Genomic DNA, 26,504 nt, shown 5'->3' on the forward strand with positions numbered 1-26,504 from the left:
TAAGCATGCAGCATTGTCAAGCTTCCATGATATGGAAGAAAGACATTACAATAATGCAAATATCTCTTTAAAGACTGTGAATCATAATTTTCTTCTGAATATGAATATCTTGCTTCTTTCCCTCTTTCCCTTTCAGTGAGAGGCTAGAATCACAGACCGGCTGAAATTGGACTGCTATTTGCTAAATAAATCAGTTGGCTGGATTTATTTATACATTTATAAAACTCACTAACCCAAAACCAGAGCCCTAATAGTAGGTAGAAGGAAGGTTCTCCCTTAAACATTTGAATACTATTTGAGAATTACACAGTAGGAAATAGATTAACTCAATTAATGTAACAGAGAAATGAAAGCAAATGCACATTTCTATTTCTAAAGTCTATTACTTCTACCCTTACTTCTGAAAACCAAAGAACAGAATATCTCAAGTTTAAAAAAGGAACTCTATTCAATTATAACACACAAAAGAGAAAAACTGTCTTCAGAGTATAAGGTTAAAGAATACATATTAAAAACTTATTTTAGAATTCCATGGAAAAATTTACACTTCAGGGCATGACCCTGAAAATTTTCCCTCATTACTCCTTAAAGATTAGCCCATAAAATCAAGGTAATTGTGTGCCATAGACAACCAGAGTAAACAACTTGTGTGCAGTATTTGTCCATGGCTTCTGCAAAGCAGACAATTGGAGCCAATAAAGAAAATCATGTGCTACTCGGAAGACAAAGAATGAAATAATCCACAAAATCACTAGACAGTTTGAATAAGATAAAATTTCTTTCTGACTTCAGATGGATGAAAAATAACGACACAGTGTACTTCAGCACAGTAATACCCTAGTAGCTTTTATAAGATAATACATATGTCTTGTTATTTTTAAGGAAATATTGATGTCTAAACAGTGCTGTTGGCTTCATTACATTTGGCCAATATATTTTTTTTATAAATCAGGTTTCTTCAAAACTCATGACTCCCAAAAAAATTAAAAATACTGTTTCCAAATGCATTCTAGTTGTCTAAAAAAAAAGTTATCCATTGGAACTGTAATTTTCATTTAGTAGATGCTACATTTATGGAGAAGAAAAGTATATAACAATATTTTAAAAATATCATTTAATCTTAAATAAATTTATTTCTTATCCTAGCCTCAAACAGCTTTAGGAATACGGTTCCTAATATGTCACTCTAGTCAAAGTTTTGCCACTAAACTTTAAATTTTTCTGTAGTTTTACAAAAGTAAATTTTGCAGTTATGACCATCATTACCAACAACAAGGATTAAATCTCAAGGGGGTAATCATCTTTCATGTTTATTGTCTGGGGGACAATGCATTTTTTTAAAAAAAAATAGTTACTATTACTAGAGTATATTAAATATTTCTCCAATTTCCTCCAAAATATTCAACTGAGATAAATGATTTAATTATTCCCTAGTTTAGAAACCTTGATTAATTCATTTTAAACAATTATTTTATCTATAGATTATTTTTATATTCAGTTCTTGGTAATTGGCTGAAATGGACTTATGCTATAAAAGAGTTCTAAGCAAACTTATTAGATGTAAATCTCCTCCCATACTTTCTAATTGTTAAAAGAGCATGTAATTTAATGTAACCATTCTGTGTAATATTTAATTAATTTTTTTAATTATGTAGATATATACCATATAGATTGTACTTTTATTTGAAATCAACTTGGAATACTTAGTTGATATCAGGTTGTGACAACTCTTACGCAGAGTATATTAAGAAGAAACATGTTTCCAATCAATAATCAATAGTTTTCTATTCTCCTATCCTGTGCATTGTTTTTGACCCTGTTGGAATGGAGTTAAGTGTACCTAAAATAAATTTTAACCTTTGGTTCTCACTTTTCTTTTTAAGAAGACATTTTGAACAACTACTCAGATTAGATCTAGTATATTTCTAAAAACTACATCGGATAAAATTATTTTGATATGTACATCACAAAACATACTTGTGAAGACCAAAATAAAATGCATTTAGGTTAGACCTATGCTGGGTGGGTGCATGTATAAAAAATAACTCAGAGCCATGTAGTTTTCATTGTGATTTATAGAGGCATGATATACTTATGGCTTTGGTATATGATTTGTTCTAAATTGCATACTTTTTCATAGTAAAGTGGCTGTATATAGAGTTTTAATATAAAAATGAAAGACAACAATTTCAACAGTGAGTTGCCATTGTTACAAGGAATCAATTAAGGTCTCCTAATTAGGGATGTTGCAAGGAATGTTTTAGCAAGATTCTATTAAAATTGAAAGGTGTGCTACAGGGTCCTTACTGACATTTTGGAGCTCAATTAGAAATAAAGGGCTTCTGTACAAATGAGAAACGTAATCCTTGTCGTACAGAAATGGGCCCTATATTAGAGTCCTTTAAAAAGTGCTCAGGCTTACCCTTGTGAGGATCCAGCTGTTAAAACTGTGCCTTTTCCCTTTGTGAATAGGTTCTACACTTTTGTAGTTTTTAATACATTATGCAACCCATGATTAACAGCAGATTAGAACTTAATTTAGTTCTTCAGGGAGTCAGCCTCACAAAAGAACATAAATCCATCCCTGAGGACAAGGACTTTTATTCCATTCAGTCCAACAAATTGAATACAATTGTCTTTCCAACGGAGAAATTCTTTGCAAATGCTCTTGTTGAGTGACTTTGCATAATTTGGTAGGCTTGAGTTTCTGAGGGCATTCAGCTTCCCCTGAATGATTATTGCCAGATCTGAAAAAAAATGGCTTTGGGTTTCAGGTGGGGAATTTCATAAAAACACTACTCAATGCCACTCATTTATTCATGTGTACAAGTATCCTCAGAGCTCTCCAACCCTATGACTTTGTTACAGATGTATTTGAAAGTAATCTACTTCACAAAATGATCCAGCAATTAGGAGAAAAGCAAAGGTTTTTGTTTCAAAGGTAACAGGTTATATTACAATTTGCCAATAATACTTGCGAAATAAACTACAGTATAAACTAATAAATATTTCTAAGCACTGCATGGCTTGTTTTCCAAAAGAGTCTAATTTATTGAAATATTTGTCAAAGGCTCCCATTATATGTTTTAATATACCTATTTTGTATTCTAGGAGTGTATACCTGAGAATGTAGAACTGAAAAAGAAGATATTTTCTCAGTTAGACCTAATAGTCAGTAATGATGCTATCCTAGCTAGTTCAACCTCGACTCACTTGCCTACAAAATTATTCACTGGATTGAAGCATGTGCAGCAGTGTATAGTTGCACATCCTGTAAGTATCTCAAGGTATTTTTGAGATAGTTTTTTTCAGGTCTAAATGAGAGGTCAGAGGAAAGAAATTTATATATGTTTCATGAAATTTTTGCATGTGGCATGTGAGATTTTCCAGAGGGTATCATTTTGAAATGCAAACTTACAAAAAGTGAGGCCTCATGTTAAATCTGTGGCGACAACAATTTTACAAACTGCCCTGGAGATAGGATCAAAGAATGGCACACAATTCAGTTATAATACATATATAGAGCAGCAGCATTGTAATGAAGAATGTTTAACAACATTTGATTAAAGTTTGTTAAAATTATAGAGTGCATCATGGAGATCAACTCTTGTAGTTTGCTTTGTTGTCCTTTATATTCATCTTAAGATATTAAGCTTTGGGAAGTTTGATTCTGATGAGGACAAGATGATTTTCTTATGATAAGCTCATGTTGCCTTTATGCTCCTTTGGCTTTAAAATTATTGTAGGATTGCCTGATAGATCTATTAACATGCTTTTTCTCTCTCTTTAAATGGTGATATGTAGGTAAATCCACCATATTATGTGCCACTTGTTGAATTAGTTCCTCATCCAGAAACTGATCCTTCTACAATGGAGAAAACCTATGCTTTGATGAAAAATATAGGACAGTCACCAATTAAATTAACAAGAGAGATAGATGGATTTGTTCTGAACCGACTTCAGTATGCTCTTATTAGTGAAACATGGAGACTCGTTGGGGTATGTATGATCTTTATTCTCCTTCTGACTTCTTCAGTCTACAATATGTGACTTAAAATTTGGCATATATATTGCACTGAGTTTTGGTTTGTTTAACTGGATTTGTTGAATAAATCGCAATTGGCATTGTATGTAAAGCACTAAGCCATAAATAATGGTTTACAAAGAATGGCTGGTTCCATAGATTACACTAAATCACTATTAAATAAAACCACATCGTGGCTTAGTATGATATGCACATCTAGACTTATAGTATATTCTCATACATAGTCAAGCTAAGTATAACATTGCAGTTAGAAGTAAGTCTATGGAACTCGGTAAGACATCCAACAGGAATTTTATTGATCTAGTACTTATCAATAAGATTGATTAATAAACAGACAGATAGGATTGCACTATATATTTTAATAGTTTTCTGTATGTTGCCTTTGAGCTTTGTCAGGTAGAAGGAAAGTCCAGACCTCCAGCTGGGGACAATATATAGTTACTCTTTGCTAATCTTTGCTAGCTGTGTGAGATCAGGCTAGTTACTGGATAACGGACCACCATATGTTGTGAACGTTGGGTCTAATATTTTTCCTGTGTAACTAAGTTTGTGGAGTGGAGGGAAGAACTGATCAAGAGAGAATTGGTGGCAAAAATAAACACATAACTTATTAAACATAAATTCAGTAATACCTGAATTCGGTCCATCGTGTAGTAGACAAGTTCATATTTTAACTCCATCTTTAATAAACACAATATAATCCTGTATTAAGCATAATGAAATTAAAATAGATAACATGACTAAGCAAACTAATATTCATTTCATAATATAGCAGCTTTAAGATTTTTTCATATTCATCTTCTGTTGATAATGACGAGAAATTTGATTCTGTAGTTAACATGCTAAAGCTAAAACATGGAAAGAAACAAATATGTTTCAAACAGCAAAATGAGAACATTAGAAAAAAATCCCAAGTTCTTTGTTAAATTGTTACTCAATGGAAGTTTCTGATTTTATGTGAATTTCAAAGGGCATGCTGAAATATTTGTGCAGGAGTTAATTTTATTCCATGTCACTTCAGTATTCTATTTGGTTACCTGTTTATAAGTATGCTATATCTATGTTCCAACTTCTTGCCTTGTTTTCTCACATTGCAGTTTTGAAGATTTCTTAAGAGGCAATGCTAATAGCTTGTAAGAACGTGTTTACCTGAAGAATATGTGGCAGTTGTAATTCTCTTTCACATCTGTTCCTAATATACTTATATTTCCTGTAATTATCATTACATACAGTTCATCAGAAAACACCAGTAGGAATTAAGGCAGTTTATAGAGTCTCTCCCTCCCTCCCTCTCTCTCTCTCTCTCTCTCTCTCTCTCTCTCTCTCTCTCTCTCTCTCTCTCTCTCTCTCTCTCTCTCTCTCTCTCTCCTCCCTCCCTCCCTCTCTATCTCTCTCTGTGTGTGTTTCTGTTCTTACTTTGGGTCCACAAGTTACTCCTGAAATGTGGATAAACAGCAGACAGATTTTATATCAAGATGATGCTATAAATTACTAGCATGAAAATCTTCCGATTTGTGTCATTTTTTTAACTGAATGGAGTCTGTCTTAAATGTTTACTATAAACTGATTCTCTGGTTTTCTTTGTTCTTGACCAATGGGAAATAAAAGAAGATATAAGGCACTTAGAGCCTCATTTTTATTATTATTAGAATGTTGAAATAATTTATCCGGTATTTTACGGAAATAAACCTTTGTAGGTATGGATCGAGTATGTTACATGTTAATTTCACAGATTTTCAGGAGTGGAAAGGCAAGCAATGGGCTTCAAAATATTCCTCTAAGGCAATGTTTCTATCTGGCATGTCTATCTGCATTTCTGGCACCTCTAGATTTATGGTCCAGCCTCAGCATATACCATTGACCCCCCCCCCATCCTCTAGTATGATTGGGAGAAAGGAATCAGGGCACTTGGTTCAAGCAACCCTGTACAGTATTAAGAAAAAGTATTAGTTTTAACTATGGTTCGGCAGAATGATCCTTCTTTTTACTCTGGTTAATGACCCTAGCTTTCTTTGGTTTGGTCATAGATCAGTTTATTAATTCAAGAAATGAACCATTACTAATCCATTCATTATAGATAATATTGCATAAGGCAGACCAATATGGCTTACATAAGAAATATAGTTTAAAATTTTGCATAGTGGATAATTTTAGCCAATTGAAAGTAAATGGAGTAATATTTATAGTCTGTGTATTAGCCATGTAATTTCACCTTTTGAAAAAAACATTTATTTCAATTTGCTCAGTATCTCTTAAGAGTAGGTAGGGAGTAAAACAAAATTTAAGGTACATGGGAGGAACTACAGTGTTTCCCAGGAAAAATTTCAGACTCAGACGCTCCCGTGGTTCCCATGAAATCTTTGAAGTCTGTATGAGTAGAAAGGGTTGATAGTGGGTGGTTCAACAATGAAGGATACTCAGATGGACACTCACACCCATTTGCCTGGTTCTCACATATTTTTATAGTATCCTCTTCTCCTAGTTTATTTGTTTGTTAGAAGGGCAAAAGTTAGAGGAATCCTTGGTGCTCTCTGAGCTTCCTTGTTTCTTGCAGACGTTTCATTATCTAAACTAGGTAACATTATCAGTGCTAATAAGGAATGTGGTTCGCTTTGGGGAAAAGTTAGAAGGGAAATGAGTTAGACTATAACAGTTTAAATCCTCTGCGTGTTTTGAAGCAATCAGGCTGGGTCTGCAAGTTTATCACTTAACTCTCTGATTCATATTAGTTAAGAGTGTGATTCTCCAATTATTTCTGAACTGTAACTCCACCATAGGCCATGCTGACTAGTGCTGGAAGTTCAGCAATGAATTCATCACTATTGCAAAGACACAACAGAGGTATTCAACTGATGCACTATATGAACTGTTTTTATCCATTCATAAAAAATGTGTTGTAGGGAACACTGCCAGTAGAAAGAATATACCCGTGTTTCCCCGAAAATAAGACCAGGTCTTTTTTTTTTTGCCTCCAAAAGAGGCACCAGGTCTTATTTTCGGGGGATGTCTTACTCACTTCCAGCACCAACAGCCCCGCCCAGTTGGTCCACTTCTTCTGGGGCAAAGGAGCAGCTTCATTCTGCAGCTACATTCTGGCCTGCATTTTGCAATCAGGCCTTTTTGGAAGACCAATGCAGCCGAGTACCGAACTATGGATTCAATCCATAGCTTGGTCCTTGGTTGCAGAGGTCTTGCAGAACCAAGCTATGGATTGAATCCATAGCTTGGTTCTTTGCTGCACAGGCCTTTCAGAAAGGCCTGTGACTGAGAAATGCAGGCCTGGCTGCAGAAGACACCCCAGAAAAGCGAAGAGATGCTTGGCTGCAAGGTAAGTGGGTGTGGGGCGCGTGGGGCAGATCCACACTCCTACCCCTGCCCTAGTTTGATTTTTAAATGAGTGCCTCACCCCAAAACTAGGGCTTATTTTGGGGGGGTAGGTCTTACTTTTGGGGAAACATCGTAGTATAATTTCTCCACTATACCAATAGCACTTAGACTTATATACTGCTCCATGGTGCTTTACAGCACTCTCTGAATGGTATACAGAGTCAGCATATTGCCCCCCACAATCTGAGTCCTCATTTTACCAACCTTAGAAAGATGGAGGCCCAATCAACCTTGACTAGGTCAGGATCGAACTGCTGGCAGTTGGCAGAGTTAGCCTGCAATATTGCATTCTAACCACTGTGCCACCACAGCTCCTGTATTACTAAGGACTACCTCTAACCAAAAATTTAGCTACTTAAAACCTATTTTAATGAAAAGATTTTAAGGAAAAGATTGATATGATTGATTATTTATGGCATTGTTTCTGGAATGAATCTGTGATCAAGTTCCTGTATTGCTTAGCACTAGGAAAAATGGAGTACACGTATTACATTACTGCTTATATTGATATAAGTTGTTCTTCCTTTTGATTATTTTTAATCTTGCCTTTTCTGTTTAATATGATTTCCCTATATAATCTGGTCTTCGATCTGAAGACATTAAAAATGATTTTCTTGTTAAGAGCATAAACTAAGATTATTGTAAAAACAATACATTTAAAAGTATATTGTTAGGAAGAGCTTTCAAGAAACAGGAGATGAATCTGTACTGAGGGACTTGTCCTATCCTGTTTTTTGGGTGTGCTGGTTTGCTTGGAAATGTATTCTCTGGATGTTAGCTGAACTTCAAACAGCACTCATGACCTGCTATATTGGAAACTGGGAGTTGCCTCTTAATAAACATAAGGAGCTGGGCATGTTTAGGCCATGCAGATTGCTTTCATGATCCATCCAACGTGTAATAACGTATATGGCAGTTGCATGTTCTGTATTTAATTATCATGTTTGTCCATTTTCACTTCTGCATAATGCACATACACCCCACACACCCTAGTCAAAAAGGTGAATGAAATGCTCCAAAATCATACTGTAATGGAAGCTGGTATTTTATATGATGAAAAGTCAAGCTGCAAAATATCAATGATACTAGATCATTTTTTTCAGAGGTAGTGGTGGGCAGATAACATTCTAACATTATGATGCAGCCCCTCCCCCCTTTTTGCATCATAACATCATACTCAAGACCACAAAGAGCAGTGCAGGAATGCAAGCTTTCTTTTGTCCTTCTGACCAAAAGAACAAGATTCCACAACATCATTGAATATGAATACAGGTAGTCCTTGACTTACGACCACAATTGAGCCCAAAATTTCTGTTGCTAAGCAAGACAGTTGTTAGGTGAGTTTTGCCTCATTTTGCGACCTTTCTTGCCACACTTGTTAAGTGAATCATTGCAGCTGTTAATAACACGGTTGTTAACTGAATCTGCTTCCCCATTGACTTTATCAGAAGATCGCAAAATATGACTCCAAGATGTTGCAATTGTCATAAATGAGTCAGTTGCCAAATATCCGAATTTTGATCACATGACCATGGGGACGCTGCAACGGTTTTAAGCATGAAATAAAGTTGTTAGTCACTTTTTTTAGTGCATTTGTAACTTTGAATGGTCACTAAATGTACTGTTGTAAGTCAAGGACTACCTGTAATATAAAGAAATTGGATCATCACAAGAACCTGTATTTCTAATTATGTCCAGGACTTCTATCAGTTAGAAAGCAATTTTATGCCATATTCAGGAAGGTTGCATAATTTATGGTTATTTTTGAGAGAAGCACTCACTGTCCTGCCAAAAATAAAGTCTCCTTCAAGCTGAACTCAGCTCATCTAATAACCATTTTAGATTATGCCATTGAGCACTTTACTCGTCAGGCACAAATCACTCAAAATCAGAGGTATAATTTTGTATGGTTTTCTCATTGGCAGCTAAACAGGTAAGGCTCTCTATGTCTTCAGATAAGTGTGCTACATCTAAAATAGCAACTGAACCACTGCAATTCTGAATTCCTTTTTTAAAAAATCTGTTTTTTTAAAAATAAAAATTGACACCTTTGCACTATCCTCCCCAGCCATCAGAAATAATCTGAGAGACCATATTACTCTGTAAACCACCATGCAGATTGATAGACACATCAGCAACTTTTGTTCTACAATTAATGTTAGCCTTTTGTTTTGCAATATTTCCTATCCATAAAGGGATTATAAAGTAAATATGAATTCTACAATTCTTTAACACTCAAAATCAATATTTTTTATACAGGATGGAATAGTATCGCCAGATGATCTAGACCTTGTGATGTCTGATGGCTTGGGAATGCGGTATGCGTTTATGGGACCTCTAGAAACAATGCATCTAAACGCTGAAGGTTTGTAACTGTGTGAAAGTTAAATGCAGACATTTCTAAACTAATAGGTGTTGATCAACAATTTCTGTTAATGACCATGATGACATCAAAAAGATGACACATGTGCAGTAATATCATGCAAATGTTGGGGTTATTTTTTGGCATCGTTATACCAGATGCAAGTGCATAAATCATAGCATTTCCATGAACAGATATCTGCAATCATTTGTCCACTTCTCAAAGTTATGATTATATCAAGAATATTCTCTCTCTCTCAATATATATGTGGATGTGAAATGTGTATATTATTATTATTATGGATCATCGCACAGTCAGCCAGATGTTCAGACTGAATTTGGCATTTTGTCTACCTATCGAGTCCTTACCAAGGACCTGGGATAGACAGATGTGGATGTTTGATGTTATTACAGATATTGTCACAGGATGGAGGCGGTTCCTAGTAAGGCCGCCTTTTGCAATTGACTAATGGTGAATTTGTCAATGCCGATGGTGTCCAAGTGGTGCTCCAGTTGTTATGGGATTGCATTCAAGGCGCCTATTACTATTGGTACTACCCTTGCTTGCTTTTGCTACAGTCTTTCTATTTCTATTTGTAGGTCTTTGTATTTTGTTATCTTCTCCAGTTCTTTCTCATCTGGTCTGCTGTCTCCAGGCACTGCCACGTCCACTATCCAGACTTTTCTGTCTTTCTTATTGACAATTGTTAAGTCTGGGGTGTTATGTTGCAGGTGCTTGTCTGTTTGAATTCTGAAGTCCCAGAGCAGTTTAACTTTATCATTTTCTATGACTTTCTCTATTTTATGATTCTACCAGTAGTAGTAGTAGTAGTAGTAGTAGTAGTAGTAGTAGTAGAGTAGTAGTAGTAGTAGTAGTAGTAGTAGTTATATAATTATTATTCAATGTTGTTAGGTTCTGGAGATTTCTATTCAAAGTAGTATTGGACAGTAATTATTTTGGTTGGCTCTTTGAGCTATTTTATGAAAAAATATATCTGTTGCACCATGTTTAAACATATAATTATTTTCCTGGCATGACTATAACTTTTGCATTAGCTAAAAATTGTGGTGATCGCTCACTATCATGTGGTTTGAGAGTGGCTACCTTTCCAGAGAATCACCATCTTTTCAAGGTTATTAATTTAAAATCTTTTTTCCCATGGCTTAGTCACTGTGTTTTAGTAACATTTTTGTTCTATAGCTTTTATTATTTATTAAATTTGTTTGCCGCCCATCTCACTACAAAGTTTATTTATTATTTGTAAAATTGAAGGCTGCCTTGGCCTTCCCAGATTTACAGAAAGATCAAATATAAATTAAATAAAAATAATAAATTTACAACTGGTTGTTAGGGCCTAGAACAGGGGTAGGCAATCTTGGCTCTTTTATGACTTGTGGACTTCAATACCCAGAATTCCTGAACCAGCCATGCTGACTCAGGAATACTGGGAGTTGAAATCCACAAGTCATAAAAGAGCCAAGGTTGCCTACCCCTGGCCTAGAAGGAAGCTTTGCTCTCCCACTCCCCTTTGTAACAGGCAAAGCCATTGTTCCTATTTAAATCTGATGAGTTGTTTCTGGTTTAGTGAATTTTGAAAGCCTGTGTAATCTATTCCATATCATTTCTAACTGCAGATAGAGTTTTCTCAAATGATTTAACAAGAAATAATCATTTGAGTCCATTGGATCACTGAAGCTTTCTCAAGCCTGTTAACTTGGTCCATCCTCAACCAGCAAAAAATATATTTACTAAGTTGTGTGATTATTCTCGAAGAAATAATATAATATTTGAAAGTTTAAAATCGAGGCTGGTGATTTGATATCTTCCAGATGTTTTTGCCACAACTCCTACAAAGTTCTGATTTGGAACATATTCCTGGGAATGATGAGAATTAGAAACCAAAACAGTGTTGAAAACCACATGCTTGGATTTATGCAGACATGGATGCCTAGAAGAGGCATTGCTACATGTTTGCCTAATCATTTGCAAAAAAACAATACTGTAGCCCTATTCAAAAGCATCAGGTTTCTCCACTCAAAGCATCCTCAATCTCTATTTGTATAGAATATTTACTTGAATTTAATCTAATAAAAATTTTTAAATTAAGCATTAGAATGTGTGCACTCCCATACTCCATCCAAGAACATTGCTTAAAGCTATTGTTCTGGGTATATATGCCATGTCCTTACTAGAGTCATATAGAATCCTCCACTGTCTTTCAGCCATTGGTGAGGTCTGTCTGCTCAAGAATGTTTGAAAAACCATAGAAGATGCTATTAGTCCATACTTCTCAATTTCATCAATTTTAAGATGTATGCTGGTTGGGGTATTCTGGGAGTTGTAGTCCATACATTTGACAATTGCTGAGATTGAGAAGCCCTGATTTGAGCAATTGATGAGAATCCTGCTTTAGATGGGATTAAATCTCACAGATACCTGTGTGAGACTTACCTCAAAGTAAACGTGTACGGGAGCACAGTTTTAGCTTTCATAGCTGGGAAAAGAACTCTTATGCAACAGTAGAATACTTGTATGCCAGAAGCTTTGGGATAAAAAGCAAATGCCAACAGCAAGTCATTGCAAAGAGAAAGAGAAAAGTAACATGAGAACAAAAAGAAACATAACAAGGAGAAAGGAAGCCCACAACATTTTTAATAGGAGAAGGTAGTTTAAGGACATCAAATTGAATTAATATAAAGAGTGATGAGTACAGATTTTGGGTCCTGGAGCTGGACAGTTTAACATTTTGGCAGAGGGGTACTAAAAAAAATATCAGATCCTTTTAGTACAAAAAACCCCCAGCAGTGCAGTGCTACTAAAACAATTTTCTCAGGTACCCTATAACTGTATCATCATGGAACAAAGGACCTCCTGTGTACGGATCTAATCTTTTCAGGTTCCACAGAGGGGGTAAGATTACCTGCTTGTTTTCAACCTTCCCAAAAACACTTAAAGACAGGCCATTTGGCTTTTAACAACCAGTCTTAAATAGCTTCACCCAAATTAGCTTTTTTAAATCTCGGTATAGTTCATGCCAACAGGAAAGAAATATCAGTAACGATGCATAACCTAGAATTTTTTTAAATTGTTTAAGCAAAAGTACTTTTTTCAACCTGTTTTTTTTAAACGATTACAACCGTGATCTTCATAATGTAAAAAGTAACATCTTTAAAAGTCTTCTCATTAAACATCATTGTGTGTGTAACTGGAAGCAACTAATATTTTTATTAGCTCTGCTATTAATACTTTAAAAAAACCTGGGAGCTCTTTATATTCTATTTTGCTTCTGCAAAAATCGCAGAATATAAAAAGAGGCACTATTACAGCTGAAACTCAGACGTTACTGAAATGCTTTTCTGACCACTCTCTTAGAGATATTTTGAAATAGGATATCAGTTGATGGTTCCCCCTTTTACATTAGCTCATTAAATAGTATACTCCTTGGGTTAATATATAAACAATAGATGTTGGTAATCTATTCATGCTTACTCAAGGTGAACTCTATTATACCTCCATCAGTTTTAGTAAGTAAGTATGCCAAGGATTGCAGACTTCTGGGCACATTTCTTGAGATTAGGAGTAGGAATTTTCTCATATTCATGCAGACCTTCCTCTTTGGCATCTGTAAAGTCCTGATTTTACAGCCAGACACCTACACAAAGATCATGACTGAATATTGTTGTAAATTAAATGACAAATATCTGCATTAGTCACAAGTAACATTTGAAATAAGTAGCTGAAAAATGGGAAGTCCTTTTTTAAAATGTTGATATGAACCTTTCCTAACATTTCATTAACCCTCTTCCAGTATTGGTCCTTTGTTTCCTGAAATACTATAGCTAAACTTTTTTTGAACTGGATGCTACACAATCTTTGGGCTCTCCTCCAAAAATCAATTTGGAACTTGATTTGTCAGCTTTTGGCTTTTATGCCATAGCAGCTGGGTTCCAAGTGGAACCCATTTCCCAAACTTGGCTTGTCCCTCACATTCCTAGACACCTAACAAATCTAAACTGCTTTGGCTTACACCATGGCATAGCAGTTGATCTGTATGTCTACAACCTTTGGACCAGGCAAACAAGTCACCATGTGATCCACAAGCCTACATGTTTATGTTTTGTTTGTAAAGGTCAAATTACAATAAAAATCCCCCCAATCTCCTGGAAGTATGTTTTCAATATAAAAAGATTTCATCATCCACAGACTGGATCCCTAATTTAGGAACACATGTCTCATTCTCAATGTCCTCCTTCCCCATTTTCCTTAAAAAAGAGAATTTTATCACCTTGGAAGTATCTTGAAGGCTCTTATCCAGATATCTCTCTGGTTGCCTAATTATCTCCAGTTCAGCCACTCTGATTTCAGGGGGGTGGACCTGCTAATTAGGAAATTGTCATACCAGTTGGGGTCCAAGCCAAGTATATGTATATGTAATAAACCAGAAAACACTGCCTTCTCCTGCTGGCTTTCTATTTTAATGTAGTTATTCTTGGTAACTGTTCATTCTTTTTAAAGAATTATTTGAAGTAGAAGATGGATATTTGTGAGAGGACAGGGTGCCTGCAAAATGGCCAGCACCTGGGCTGCTAGTGTCCTAGATAGTCAACCTGAAATGTGTGACTAAAAAAGTTGAGCAGAGAGGCAGCTGGTGTTGGAGTTGTGGTGTGGGTGTGAGAGGGAAGGTGGTTTGTGTTCATTTGGGAAACTAAAACAACCTAAAGCAGTCTAAGACAAATATAAGAATTACTGTTTTCCAGAAATAGGGCTCACAAAGAGAAGTAGTGGAGAAACAGAAGTTGTAATTGAAGGGAGAAATGATATAGTAAACTATGAATATTAGCTTTGTGTACTTATGGTGTGTTGGCCGGGGTCAGGCCAGGAGTTGTATTGGCTCCCTTGGAGGTTTGGAGCCCACTAACCTGGTATACATAAAAGAACCTGGGACACTTATATTTTCAGAACCTTGAGCTCTGGATTCTTCACTCAATCACTGAGTTTATCTTGATGTTTTGTCTCTGAAAGTGGAAGATTAGTAAATTCTTCTATTCATCTAATTCCCTCTTCCTGTTTGCTCGCTGATTTCAAACTCCCAAATGTTTCATTATCAATGAAATACTTACAGCTTAAGTTCCTGTTTTTAAAGATATGTGGGAATGACCTTGGCTGACTGGACCCAAAGATGCTGCCTAGACAATGGTCAGATAAGAGACAGCATCGTCTGCAGTGGGATAGTAGATGGGGCAAGATATTCAGAAGAAATCTTCCTATTTTTTGTGTGTGTAAAGGAGAGAAAGGTAGAATTCTTCTTCCAGACTTGCAAAATTCTGTAATATAGCCTTACAATAAAGTAGAATTAGCTCTTTTAGTTGTGCTTCCTATTTGATCTACTTGATAGAGCTGATACTGCTCAAACCCTGTATTCTTCAAATAAACAGATACAGTAGTTCCTGAATAATAAAGAAAACAACACTTATCCAAACAACTCACAAAAACAAAACTCCCTTACTGTATATCTATTGACCATTGTATTTGCTTGTTCTGCTCATGAGCTCCCAGCTGCTTCTCTTCTTTCCAAATAATGTTGGCTGAAATTATGAGTGCTATTAAACAGTCTGAACTTTTGAATTGCTGGGATCAATCTCAAGAAAGAGGATTTTTGTTAAGTGTAAAATATATCCTGCTTGGAAACAAGGAAGTTCTCAAAGGATGTTGTAGAATTTTTTTCTTGGGGCTTCATTCTTTGAAAAGAATTAGCAGACAGCTGTTTGGAACCCTAGCCAGAAAAAAAAAATGAATTCTAGACAGTGAATAATTCCACTCAAATTCAGTGGTATGTAACAATGTAGACTTTCTTTGTTTGGGAAACATTAAACAGTTTCCTATTCTCTTTCAGGAATGCTGAACTATTGTGAGAGATACCGTAAAGGTATTATCCATGTCTTGAAAACATTTGGACCAATACCAGATTTTGCTGGGGAAACAGAACAGAAAATCAATGAGGTATGTGTACAAACTGAATATCAGGCTGAATTCGCAAAATGTATCGACTGCATTAGCATATTGGGTGTTCTATGAATTTATCAATTTTGGGTTTCCTTATTTGGGTTAATTGATTTTTAATCATTTTGTTATTTGTTATCAGCAGTCTTGTGATTTGCTGTGTGGTTGACACACATAAACCTTGGCATATAGAATGCATTACAGCCAAATTTGCTTCTTTATATGCCGCATGCATTGCGTTGTTCCTATTGTCAAATGGACGTAAAAAACAAAACAGAAATATGACCGGATGATTTTTAAGACACAAAATCAGATTCTACTCTGCAGATCTCCAAAATGTGATATTTTGTTTTAGATAGAGATTATATACATGGTCAGAAGTGGGATAAAATGCTCAGGTTTTGTATATTTTGATTACATTATTCATTCAACACACATGTGACTGTTATTAAATGAAATGAATTATCATCTGTATTTAGCAAACTTACAGGTAATCCTTGATTTATGACCACAATTGGGAATAGAATTTTTGTTACTAAGCAAGATGGTTGTTCAGTGAGTTGCATCCAGTTATATGACTTTTATTTCCATAGTTGTTAAGCAAATCACTGCTTAACACTCATGGTTAAATAAATCCAGCCTCTCCCATTGACCTTGCATATTAGAATGCCATAAACGGCAGTCACATATTCCGGAGACACTGCAACCATTGTAAATACGTGCCAATTGCCAAACACCCTGATTTTGATCACAGGGCTGGGGGGATGCTGCGACAGTCATGGAGGACCAGTTGTACGTACCTTTTTTGAGTGCTGTTGTAACTTCAAATAGTTGCTAAATGAATGGGTGTAAGTCAAGGTAACTGTTATTTTAAAGCGACTTCATTCTTTCCTTGTTCGAGTTCACATTCCTTAATGTAGTAATCCTTGCCCAATCATTTTTATTTTGTGGGCCTCCGTACTTATTTAACCTCTAGGGCAGCGGTTCTCAACCTGTGGGTCGCGACCCCATTTGGGGTCGAACGACCATTTCACGGGGGTCGCCAAACAACACGATCCGCCATTTTTTTCAGCTGGCGGCACCGTGCATGTGTGCTGCGCCGCACATGCGTGCCACGCATGGGGTGGCGCATGGGCAACACCGTGCATGCGCCCCACGCATGGGGTGGCACATGGGGCGCCGCCACGCATGCGCACCACGCATGGGGCGCCGCCACGCATGCGCACCGCGTCCTTATGAACGGGGTCGCCGGTATAAAAAGGTTGAGAACCACTGCTCTAGGGCCTGGTTTTTAAGGACTGTAATAACTTTTAAAACTATGTAAAAATAGAGAATTATTCGTCTGCTTGTCATTCTGTAACTTGCTTCTTAAAGGTATATACCGATATAAAAACAACTTCTAATCCAGTGTGTTTTATAATATATATGAAGAGAAAAAGTAGTCAGATGATTAAAATATAATCTGAACATCAGTATGACGGCTTTATTTTTTAGCTTCAGAAGGCAGTAGATTCAGGGCTAAGTTAGGAATGGGGCAAGGTAATTGTAATTGGGCCATCATCCTCTTTTATTGTTCAGAGGCTAGTAAAGCAAAAAAAAGTGAGTTCTCTTTGCTTGGCTTGAAGTTTTTATTAAATAGATATCATCGCATCATATTTATTTCTCTAGGATTTCACTGTCAAAAAAAGATGGCAGAATTCTAAACCATTCATTCTGGATAATCTCTCAAGCCTTCATCCAGTGCCAATATTCAAGTATCCGGTTCCCATGTAATAGAGATAGGATAGCTCTGCTGGAAAGGGACAAGCATGTTATTGTTAACAACCTCACAATGTGGAGCATAGTTTGATGACATGGTGAGCAGAGAAACTTTTTAAAAATCAGATGAATGAGAAGATCGTTTCAAAAGCAATAGTGCATGCATCGCCACCTGATGGTGTCCTGATGTGTCAGACTACAGTTTCTGGAACTGTCAGTCATTATAACCAATGGGCCACTAGTCTGGAATTTTGGTTGATGTACTCCAGATATACTCCCAATACCAGGTTTTGCCAAACACTGCAGTAGCACGTAGAGTAAGAACATTGGAAAAAGATATCTTAAATGTTTTAGAAGTCTGCAAGGATTAGAGGAGACACTTGTTTATCATTAACACCAGTATACTCATGAATATAATAACAAGCGTACAGATTGGAAAAGAAAGGCATTTTTGTAGCAATAAAGTGTTGCTCTTCCAGTGTGAAGGAGATGTGAGGTCTCTTCATAAATTAAATTAACTGGGGGAGGGCATCAGAATTTCACCTAGGTCAGGCATTCACTCATGAACTGAATTACTGTATTATGGTCAGGTTGGAGCTACTGTGCAACAAGAAAGAAGTATCAACAAGTTATTCCATGCTATCAGAAAGAATAAAACCACCATCATTTTAGAAGCCCTAAAAGACAAGATAACCTCTCCTAAAACTTGAACATGTGTGGACATCAACTCCGAGAATTCCCCAGCTGATTCTCCCAGCTAGCTGGGGAATTCTGGGAATTGAAGTCCACACATTTTCAGTTGGTCAGGTTTTTAGAAACACTGTTGTAGGGGGAATGCTGCTGGGCTGACTGATTGGTTTCCTACTTAAGCAATCCCAGCTAGATGGCAGTACCTACCTAACTGACCTTGCCTGACTTAGAAGCTAAGCAGGCAAGGACCGTTGAGAAATCCTTGCCCAGGAAACCACCCCAAATCCAGACTAAACTGGAAAGTCAAAAAAAAAGAAAAAAGACAGTAGTAGATCATTTCCATACCATTTCCAAGAAAACTGTATGGGCATGATGGTAGGTCATGCCAGTTCGGGCTATCCTAAAGCGATCCTTTATCTTACTGTACAGCTATTTTGTCTTTGTTTCAGGCCATGGTTAAAAAAACTCCAAGTGATCCAGAGCACCTAAATGCCAGGAGACAGTGGAGAGATGAATGCCTCATGCTCCTGGCCAAACTGAAAAAGGATATTAAATCGGATGACATGAACCATGTTTAAATCACAGAAAAGGGCATCATCAAGTTGGCATTCAAGAGGACACCTCCCTTCCACGGCTAAACATTACACATGCAAAAGCCAGTTGAACCACTTAAGTCAATTATTTAAGACTGGAATATTTTTATCTGAAAATGTTTCTAAATGATATTTTAAAGCCACAGTCTCAAACCCCTTGGTTGAGAGTCTGTGGAGATTCTCAATCATCCAGATGATAGTTGTCTCAAAAGTATATACAGTATATTTTTTTTCAAAAGGCAACTGGACTGTTTTTTTTCTTCCTCAAAGAAAAAAAGCACCTTTTGAGATCCTTGGTTGAGATGCTTGCATTTTGTGGGAGGGCTGCAAAGAAATGTATTTGTTGATGGTGGTTTATGATTTCCATCTTTGAAACAAATGGGATGCAAAGCAAAATCAATTTTAAGCAAGATACTGAACACAGTAACTTCAAAAACTCTTGGGCCTTCCTAATGAAAAATATTTTTATGTAGAGGTAGTCCTTGTCTTACAAATTGAGTCATAACTGAGCCCAGAATGAAGGTTGTAAGTCTGATTTTATTACTTTTTTTGTGGCAGTCATTAAATAAATGCTGTGGTCATTAAAACGTCACATTTTCCGCAATGGGCATATTTTGTAAGAAACCAGAAGTAAATGCTGGTCCCCATACATTGCAATCACATGACAGTGGGATGCTGCAAATGGCTGTAAATATGGGCTGGTTGCTGATTGCCTAAAGTGCAATCATGTGACCATAGTCCCAAAGAGGCAACTGGACTTTCCTGTTTTTCTTTGAAGACGTTTTGCTTCTCGTCCAAAACGTTGAACTGAAGAAGCTTCTTGGATGAGAAGCAAAACTGCTTCAAAGAAAACAAGAAAGTCCAGTTGCTTCTTGAAAAAGCACCTTTGCGACAACCATGAACTGGATGACTGAGAATCTCCATAGACATATGATCACAGGGGGAGGGGTGTGGCCATCAGAACTTCAAATCCAGGTTGTAAGTATATTTTGGGGGAGACAGGGTCCATCGTAACTTTGAACAGTTGCTAAGCAATGAGTCTTAAGTCAAGAACTACCTGTATCAGTTCTTGGTTCATATCACTCTTAAGCTACAATGTAACAGAGAACAGTAATATTTATTTAAAACTAACTTTTTAAAGTCTTGCTTGTGATTAATTTAGGCCAAGTATCAATTACTTTTTTGTACGGATATAAGTATTTTGGCAATGAGGGCAAGGAAAAAAAAAAAAGCTATCTTCTGGCCTACATTCTCTTCTGTCCATATATTTATAGTCAGGATAAGTCATGCTATCCAAGTTTGTAATTACTCTGATTGTAGCCAAATAGATTTCCAATATTAGTTTTATATGAATGGGTCTTCTATTCAGATAATTGTGGTTCACATTAAAGGCTTTGTGCTGTATTGACGTATTATACAGATTGGCAATAATACCAATATAGGAACAAAGGATAGTGACTGGATGATATGGTAATGTAGACCATAATTTGTTCTCCTTGGCAGTTCTTCCAGCTGCAAGGGGACATCAGCTGCTTAGACCGGAGTTGTGTCCTTAACAATTCCTTCATTTTATGTCATGGACGCTTTGGATTATTAGTCAAATAGCAGATGTGCTAGATCAGAGCGCCCTTTTAAAGTATAACATTAGATGTGAAAGATTCTTGGTATTATACAGCATTACCAGTTGGCTGCAAAAGTAAACACAAATATTTCAAAGCAAGATTTCCTTGCAGTACTCCCTCATTGCCCAACATCTGTTTAAAACGTTTTTTGTGGCGAAATGGGTGACTTGCGTTTTAGCGTTGCTGACTAAACAACTGCCTTTTTGTAAGCCTGTCAGTGAGAGTTCTTTAAAGATTACACCCAGCAGAATAAACCTCATGAACCCTGAACTAAAGGCAAGTCCATGGACTATAAACTGGAGAATACAACTGAAATACCTGTACATCTCTTTCTTCATCACGTTTATGAAATATGGGGAAATCTTTGGGGTTTTCTGTATGTCTTAACCTACATTGGGGATTATTCAACTGAGGAAGCATATCCTTGTCTTCTTTGTAAAGTATGGGTGATAACTACATTACCAAAGCTTTCTTGAGGAGGCTGCTCAGTCTTTGGAATTCCTGCACTTAGGAGACCAACCTAGTCTCTTGTGATATTTTATAGCTTGTCCTGACAAGATTGACTTTCAGTGAATTAATTATCATAATCCTGTAGGATTTCATATTTGGCTAATGGGGCCTTCTTTGTTTTAACTGAGCATGATTGTGTTATGAATTTGCATTAATATTGTCACTGAGGGCTTCTGTTCCAAAATCAATAACTTGCCATAATTTTAATGTATTTTATCGCCTGGCATATGTTTCATTACTATTAAATTTCATCAGTACAAAACTCAGGAGATTAGTACTGTACATTAGTACAAGCTCAAGACATTTAATTAGAAGAAATATTTAAATGTATCATTACCTTAATTTATGTTAAATTGCAACATTCAAAAGTCTAAATTTTATGCTTCTTTTTGTTCTGTATTCATTATTTTTCAAGCTGCTATAGTATCTGTACATCTGTGATCTGCTTACCAATAAATATCTATATTGAAATCAGCCTTGTGCATTTATATGCAGTTATTGTATCATTTTTGGATTTTAGCATTTTATATTCAAGGATCAATTAGTGGGAATCATTACACAAGTAACTTGAATTTCCCATGAATAACACAACATTAATGCATACTAAACTGCTCAGCTGGATTTCTTTGGGTATATGGACTTGTCTGTTGTTTGGGCAGGTGGGAATATCTAAATCAAAATTAGATTAGAGGGTCATTAAATGGATGTTTCCACTTGTATTGCTAAACTGCAATACAAATTACCATGAAGTGCATTAAGAGGAAATAAAATGGATCAGGACAGGCTATATCAACAGAAATTCCCTAAGTCAAGAAGATAATCTTGACTTGCTGTCAAAATGATTGCAAGATCAGATTTGGCAACATTTCTATAGAGCAGGGGTGTCAAACTGCCGCCTTGCAGGCTGGTTGCATCATATGGAGGCCGCGCCCACCCCAGGTCCGGCAATGCAAAAAAAGTCGCAATATGTCACATGACACGGCGAGTTTGACACCCGTGCTATAGAGAGTATTAATCATTTGGAGAAGAGTCTTCCTTTCAAGTGGGCACCATAAAGAAAAGGATTTCTTTAGCTATTTGGGTCTCTAGTTATAGAAGCTTAATTTGAATTGACTTTAGAAACCAATAAATTAATATGACATTTGTTGTAGAATTATCTCATTATGATCCCATTTGCCTCATCTTTCTAACATGCCATATTCTTTCAAAACTGAACCTTCAATGTTTTCTTCAAGCGCAGCCCAACATTGCCATATGTACCAATAGCACGTTGCCAAGGGTAGTTCAACCACGAGATTGGCAGGGCATGGAGCACTGAGCAAATTGTTTCCATATTGGATTTATGGCAGTTGATTCTGAGCAATCAAAGCAATCTGGGTTTGCACATCAAAACATACACATACTGTATTTGCAAATAGATATAATACCTGCTTAAAGATTTGGTGTAACATAGCTATATAACACCAAAAGTCCTCAAACCACGTACAGTGGAATATAACCTGAACATTTCCTATTAATTTTTTTTTACAGAATTACCTGCTTGTTTATTGATACATTCATAATCTCAGTAGTACAACCTATTGAGTTTACAAAACATGAAATATGAATGCAAATTATTAAAAGTAATTCCTGGCAAGGATCCTTAGCAACAGTTTTATTTTGGTTTTAAAAAATCATAAAAAGAATTATTCCCTGAATATGTATCTATTCAGTTTATCATGAACCCTGTTCTATTTTAAACTAAATTAAGACATTTGTATAAACAAATATATCTCTTTACATTAAGTAATTTCACTAATTGGCACAGGGAACTAGATCAATAAGTAAAAAAATAGTTGAAGATCAATCTATTCATTATTGGGACATTAAATCAAGCATTGTACTAGTGAATTAGCAGTAAAGGCCTATGTCAGATGTCTCTAAATCAACTTGAAACCAGTTGAAAAGGCATTGCATTCTTCCAGTAGACCAAGGCAGTTTCTGATGGATTTTCACATAATCCCTTGTGGGTGCAGCAACAGTTAATGGATCAGTGCTACATTCCCAGAGGATTATTATGACTGCATCCCCCACTTACATGAGACAATGTCTTGGGAGATGCATGAATATACTACCTTGAGAAGACAAGGTTGTATCATCTGAAATTCTAATCTTGAGGCTGGAAGACCTGACAGGAGACCATCTATGAGGTAGGGTTTCAATGCACATATCTCTACAGCTTTTCTTCAAGAGGTTATAAACCAAGATACTAATGCAATATATAGAACTATGATGATGTGTTTCAAATTTTAATAGTTTCAATTCAAAATCTATTGGTCTGTCTTGCTTTATGCAAGGGAATGCAGCAGGTTTATATGCATTTGTGTAAATATCTAGGAGTATATGAAGGCAAACATTTCGGGAATGAAGTTAAATTCACGAGGAGTTTGATTTCTACTTCATGCTTGCCTGGCATCTAGAAGTTCATTGTACAAAGAATATACTGAACTTTTAGTCATATTTACTAATAATTTCCTGCACCAAATATTATAAGTATTAGTACAAATCATTCACGGGGGGGTTTTAGTGGGTAGCAAAATATAAAAAAATAATGTTGGCAGGAGATGCTGTGTTGATTAGAAAATTAGGTTCTTAATTGTTCAAATTAAGATCACGTTATTTCTTTTATTATATTTTATAATCACCACAAAATTATGGCAGTGGTAGAAACAGGATATGCAATATTATGTGTATTATTCACATCATGAGCATTAGTAGAAGATGTAGTGTTAAGTCTGATTAGGATTAATTTTGCTTTGTTCTTTTGTTTCCTGACTGAAGAATATTGCATTATCTGTTAAATTTCATTCTGCTTTTTCCATTTTAAAAATCATTCAGAGTATATAGATATACTTTGTATATAGTTTCTATCAATATTCACACTAGCTAGTAGCATACAGTGATTTTAATCAGACCCTCAGACCAATTTTTTCATACCCATTGTTATTTACAAAGCAAATGGTGTTTCGCTGGAAAGCTCAGATAAACAAGAATCTAAAACTATAATACTATAGACTTAAGACAAAGCCATCTAAGATATTAATGTTTTGAACTGAAAGTTAACGTCTTTTGATAATTAAGAATCTTTACAATACAAAATTGACAGATTTTAGTAATATAATTTTAAAACACCATTCTTCAAACTTCTCTTAATATAATAATGTCTCTAGTGAATTATGTATTATTATGCTGAATCAATTTATTTCATGTTTTTAGTATAATTTCTAGAACATTTAAATGAATTTGACCCATCTATAAGAATAGATAAAATAGAGGAATATTAAATTGAAACATTTAGAGGATATTTTTTGATGATGATAATTACTTACAATGCAGGACCAGTGGGAAACCTTAAAGTGATCTAAGATTGGCTCTTTCAAATGTTGTATATCCCTGACTTTGTAAAACAAACCTAGAATATTTGTTCATAATATACTGAGTGTGAGAAAGAGGAGGCTTCACAACCTGGATCTGAAAACTGGATACAATTTTATTTACCAATTAACTCAATATCAAAATCAGTACCCAAACAAACAGCAAACTATCAAAATTCATGAGAAGAAAACCTGTTACAGCAACTACATCTTTGACTGGGGATTGGCCAAATGGGAAAATTCACAAGATAGCATGTCCTTCCTATTGCCCCAAATAAAAGGTTATCATATTGGCAAACTCTTTTTTTCAACATTGGCAAAAAAACTGCATTGTTTGTTTAAGAAAACAACAGAGATTTATACTGGGAAAGGAACACACCATCCATATCTGTAGTGGGCTCAAAAAATGATCAAAGCTCTGTCCCTGTCTGATACATATTTCACATACCATAGATGGTTCATGTTTACCTGAAACAGAAGAAAAATGTCCAATATTCTTCTTCAAAGTGAAGGCATGCAAGGTATAAACCTGAAATTCACATTGACTACTGTGTAGCAAGCCCAGTCCAAACAGCCACAAAGACAAAGCCAGAAGCAAAAGATCACATGGAAACAATCATGGTACAGTTACTTCCTGGAAAGCTCAGACTAGAATAACAGAAAAACAGAGTTGGAAGGGACCATGGAGATCTTCTACTCCAGTGGTTCTCAACCTTTCTAATGCCGCGACCCCATAATACAGTTCCCCATGTTGTGGTGACCCCCAACCATTTGTACATCACCGGGTGCCAGGGGCGTGGCCAAAGAAAAGGGGAAAAAATGGCGGACAGCCTTGTTTGGGGACCCCTGTGAAATGGTCGTTCGACCCCAAATGGGGTCCCGACCCACAGGTTGAGAACCACTGTTCTAGTCCAACCCCTGCTCAGGCAGAAAACCTTATACTATTTCAGACAAATTATTGTTCAATCTCTTTTTAAAAACTTCCAGTGTTGGAGCAGCCACAACTTCTGGAGGCAAGTCATTCCACTGATTAATTGTTCTGTCAGGAAATTTCTCCTTATTCCTAGGTTTCTAGGTTGCTTCTTTCCTTGATTAGTTTCCATCTGTTGCTTCTTGTCCTGTTTTCAAATGCTTTGGAGAATAGGTTAACACCTCTTCTCTATGGCAACCCCTCAGATATTGGGATACTGCTATCATGTCACCCCGGCCCTTCTTTTCATTATACTAAACATACCCAATTCCAGCAATCATTCTTTATATGTTTTATCCTCCAGATCCCTGATCATCTTTGTTCTCTCCTCTACTTCTCTACTGTTTCTCTACTGCAGACATCTGCCCCAAAATGTTAACACCTGAATGTTTAGATGCCTAGATTTATCATTAATTCCAAATGCAATTTTTCCTCTATTAGTAGAATTGGCAAAAAGCTTGCCAAAATGGGTTTCTACCTAATTGCAAGTTTATCATAATTTCTTTTATGTGGCTCCTGAAGCATCAAGGGTGGTGCATTAAAATTGTTGCTCTATGTTTTTTTCAAAAACCCTCCTCCCAAATGAACAAACATTTGTTTGCCTTCATAAGTTATGACTTGCAGGACATGTTATGAAGATGTCATCAGTATACTTTTCACACATCATTATTCCTTTCTTGTTTGTTTTGTATTCACAGCATTCAGTGACTTGTCATAACGTGAGCCAGCAGAAACATAATCCTTACAAACCTGAAATATTGCAAGCTAGAATATCTACAATAGATGTTTTTCAGGCACTATTTAGTCTCAGAGCATTCCTGAATTAATTCTTGCACCTCAGATCATAGGCTTGAGGAGCTATACAGTGTTTCTCAACCTTGACAATTTTAAGGCATGTGGACTTCAACTCCCAGAATTCCACAGCCAGCTGGCTGTGGAATTCTGGGAGTTGAAGTCCACATGCCTTAAAATTGTCAAGGTTGAGAAACACTGAGCTAGAAGATAGCTGTCTACCAGTGAGACAGTGCTGAACACGGTTCTCTCCAGTATTATTTTTAACTTCTATCACGGTAGTGGTCTGAGATGGTATAGGTTCTTTGTCTGAGATGGTATAGGTTCTCCTGCTTGAGCAGGGAACTGGACTAGAAGATCTC

General features: G+C 36.1%; 1 protein-coding gene across 3 annotated transcripts in view; it reads left to right on the plus strand.

Moving 5' to 3' along the window:
* CRYL1 (crystallin lambda 1) overlaps nt 1-21,441 on the plus strand; it is a 44,726-nt gene extending 23,285 nt beyond the window's left edge. For all 3 annotated transcript variants that reach the window (XM_039351484.1, XM_039351483.1, XM_039351485.1), the window contains exons 4-8: nt 3,112-3,273; nt 3,805-3,999; nt 9,692-9,797; nt 15,688-15,794; nt 18,692-21,441. In XM_039351484.1, the coding sequence (XP_039207418.1) occupies nt 3,112-3,273; nt 3,805-3,999; nt 9,692-9,797; nt 15,688-15,794; nt 18,692-18,820 (699 nt within the window). In that variant the 3' untranslated portion in view covers nt 18,821-21,441. The remainder of the gene's footprint in view (nt 1-3,111; nt 3,274-3,804; nt 4,000-9,691; nt 9,798-15,687; nt 15,795-18,691) is intronic.
* The last annotated feature ends 5,063 nt before the right edge of the window (nt 21,442-26,504 follow it).

This window comes from Crotalus tigris, unplaced genomic scaffold (assembly GCF_016545835.1).
Source record: "Crotalus tigris isolate CLP2741 ecotype Arizona unplaced genomic scaffold, ASM1654583v1 scf7180000018371.15429387391:27106975, whole genome shotgun sequence".
NCBI classification, from domain to species: domain Eukaryota; kingdom Metazoa; phylum Chordata; class Lepidosauria; order Squamata; family Viperidae; genus Crotalus; species Crotalus tigris.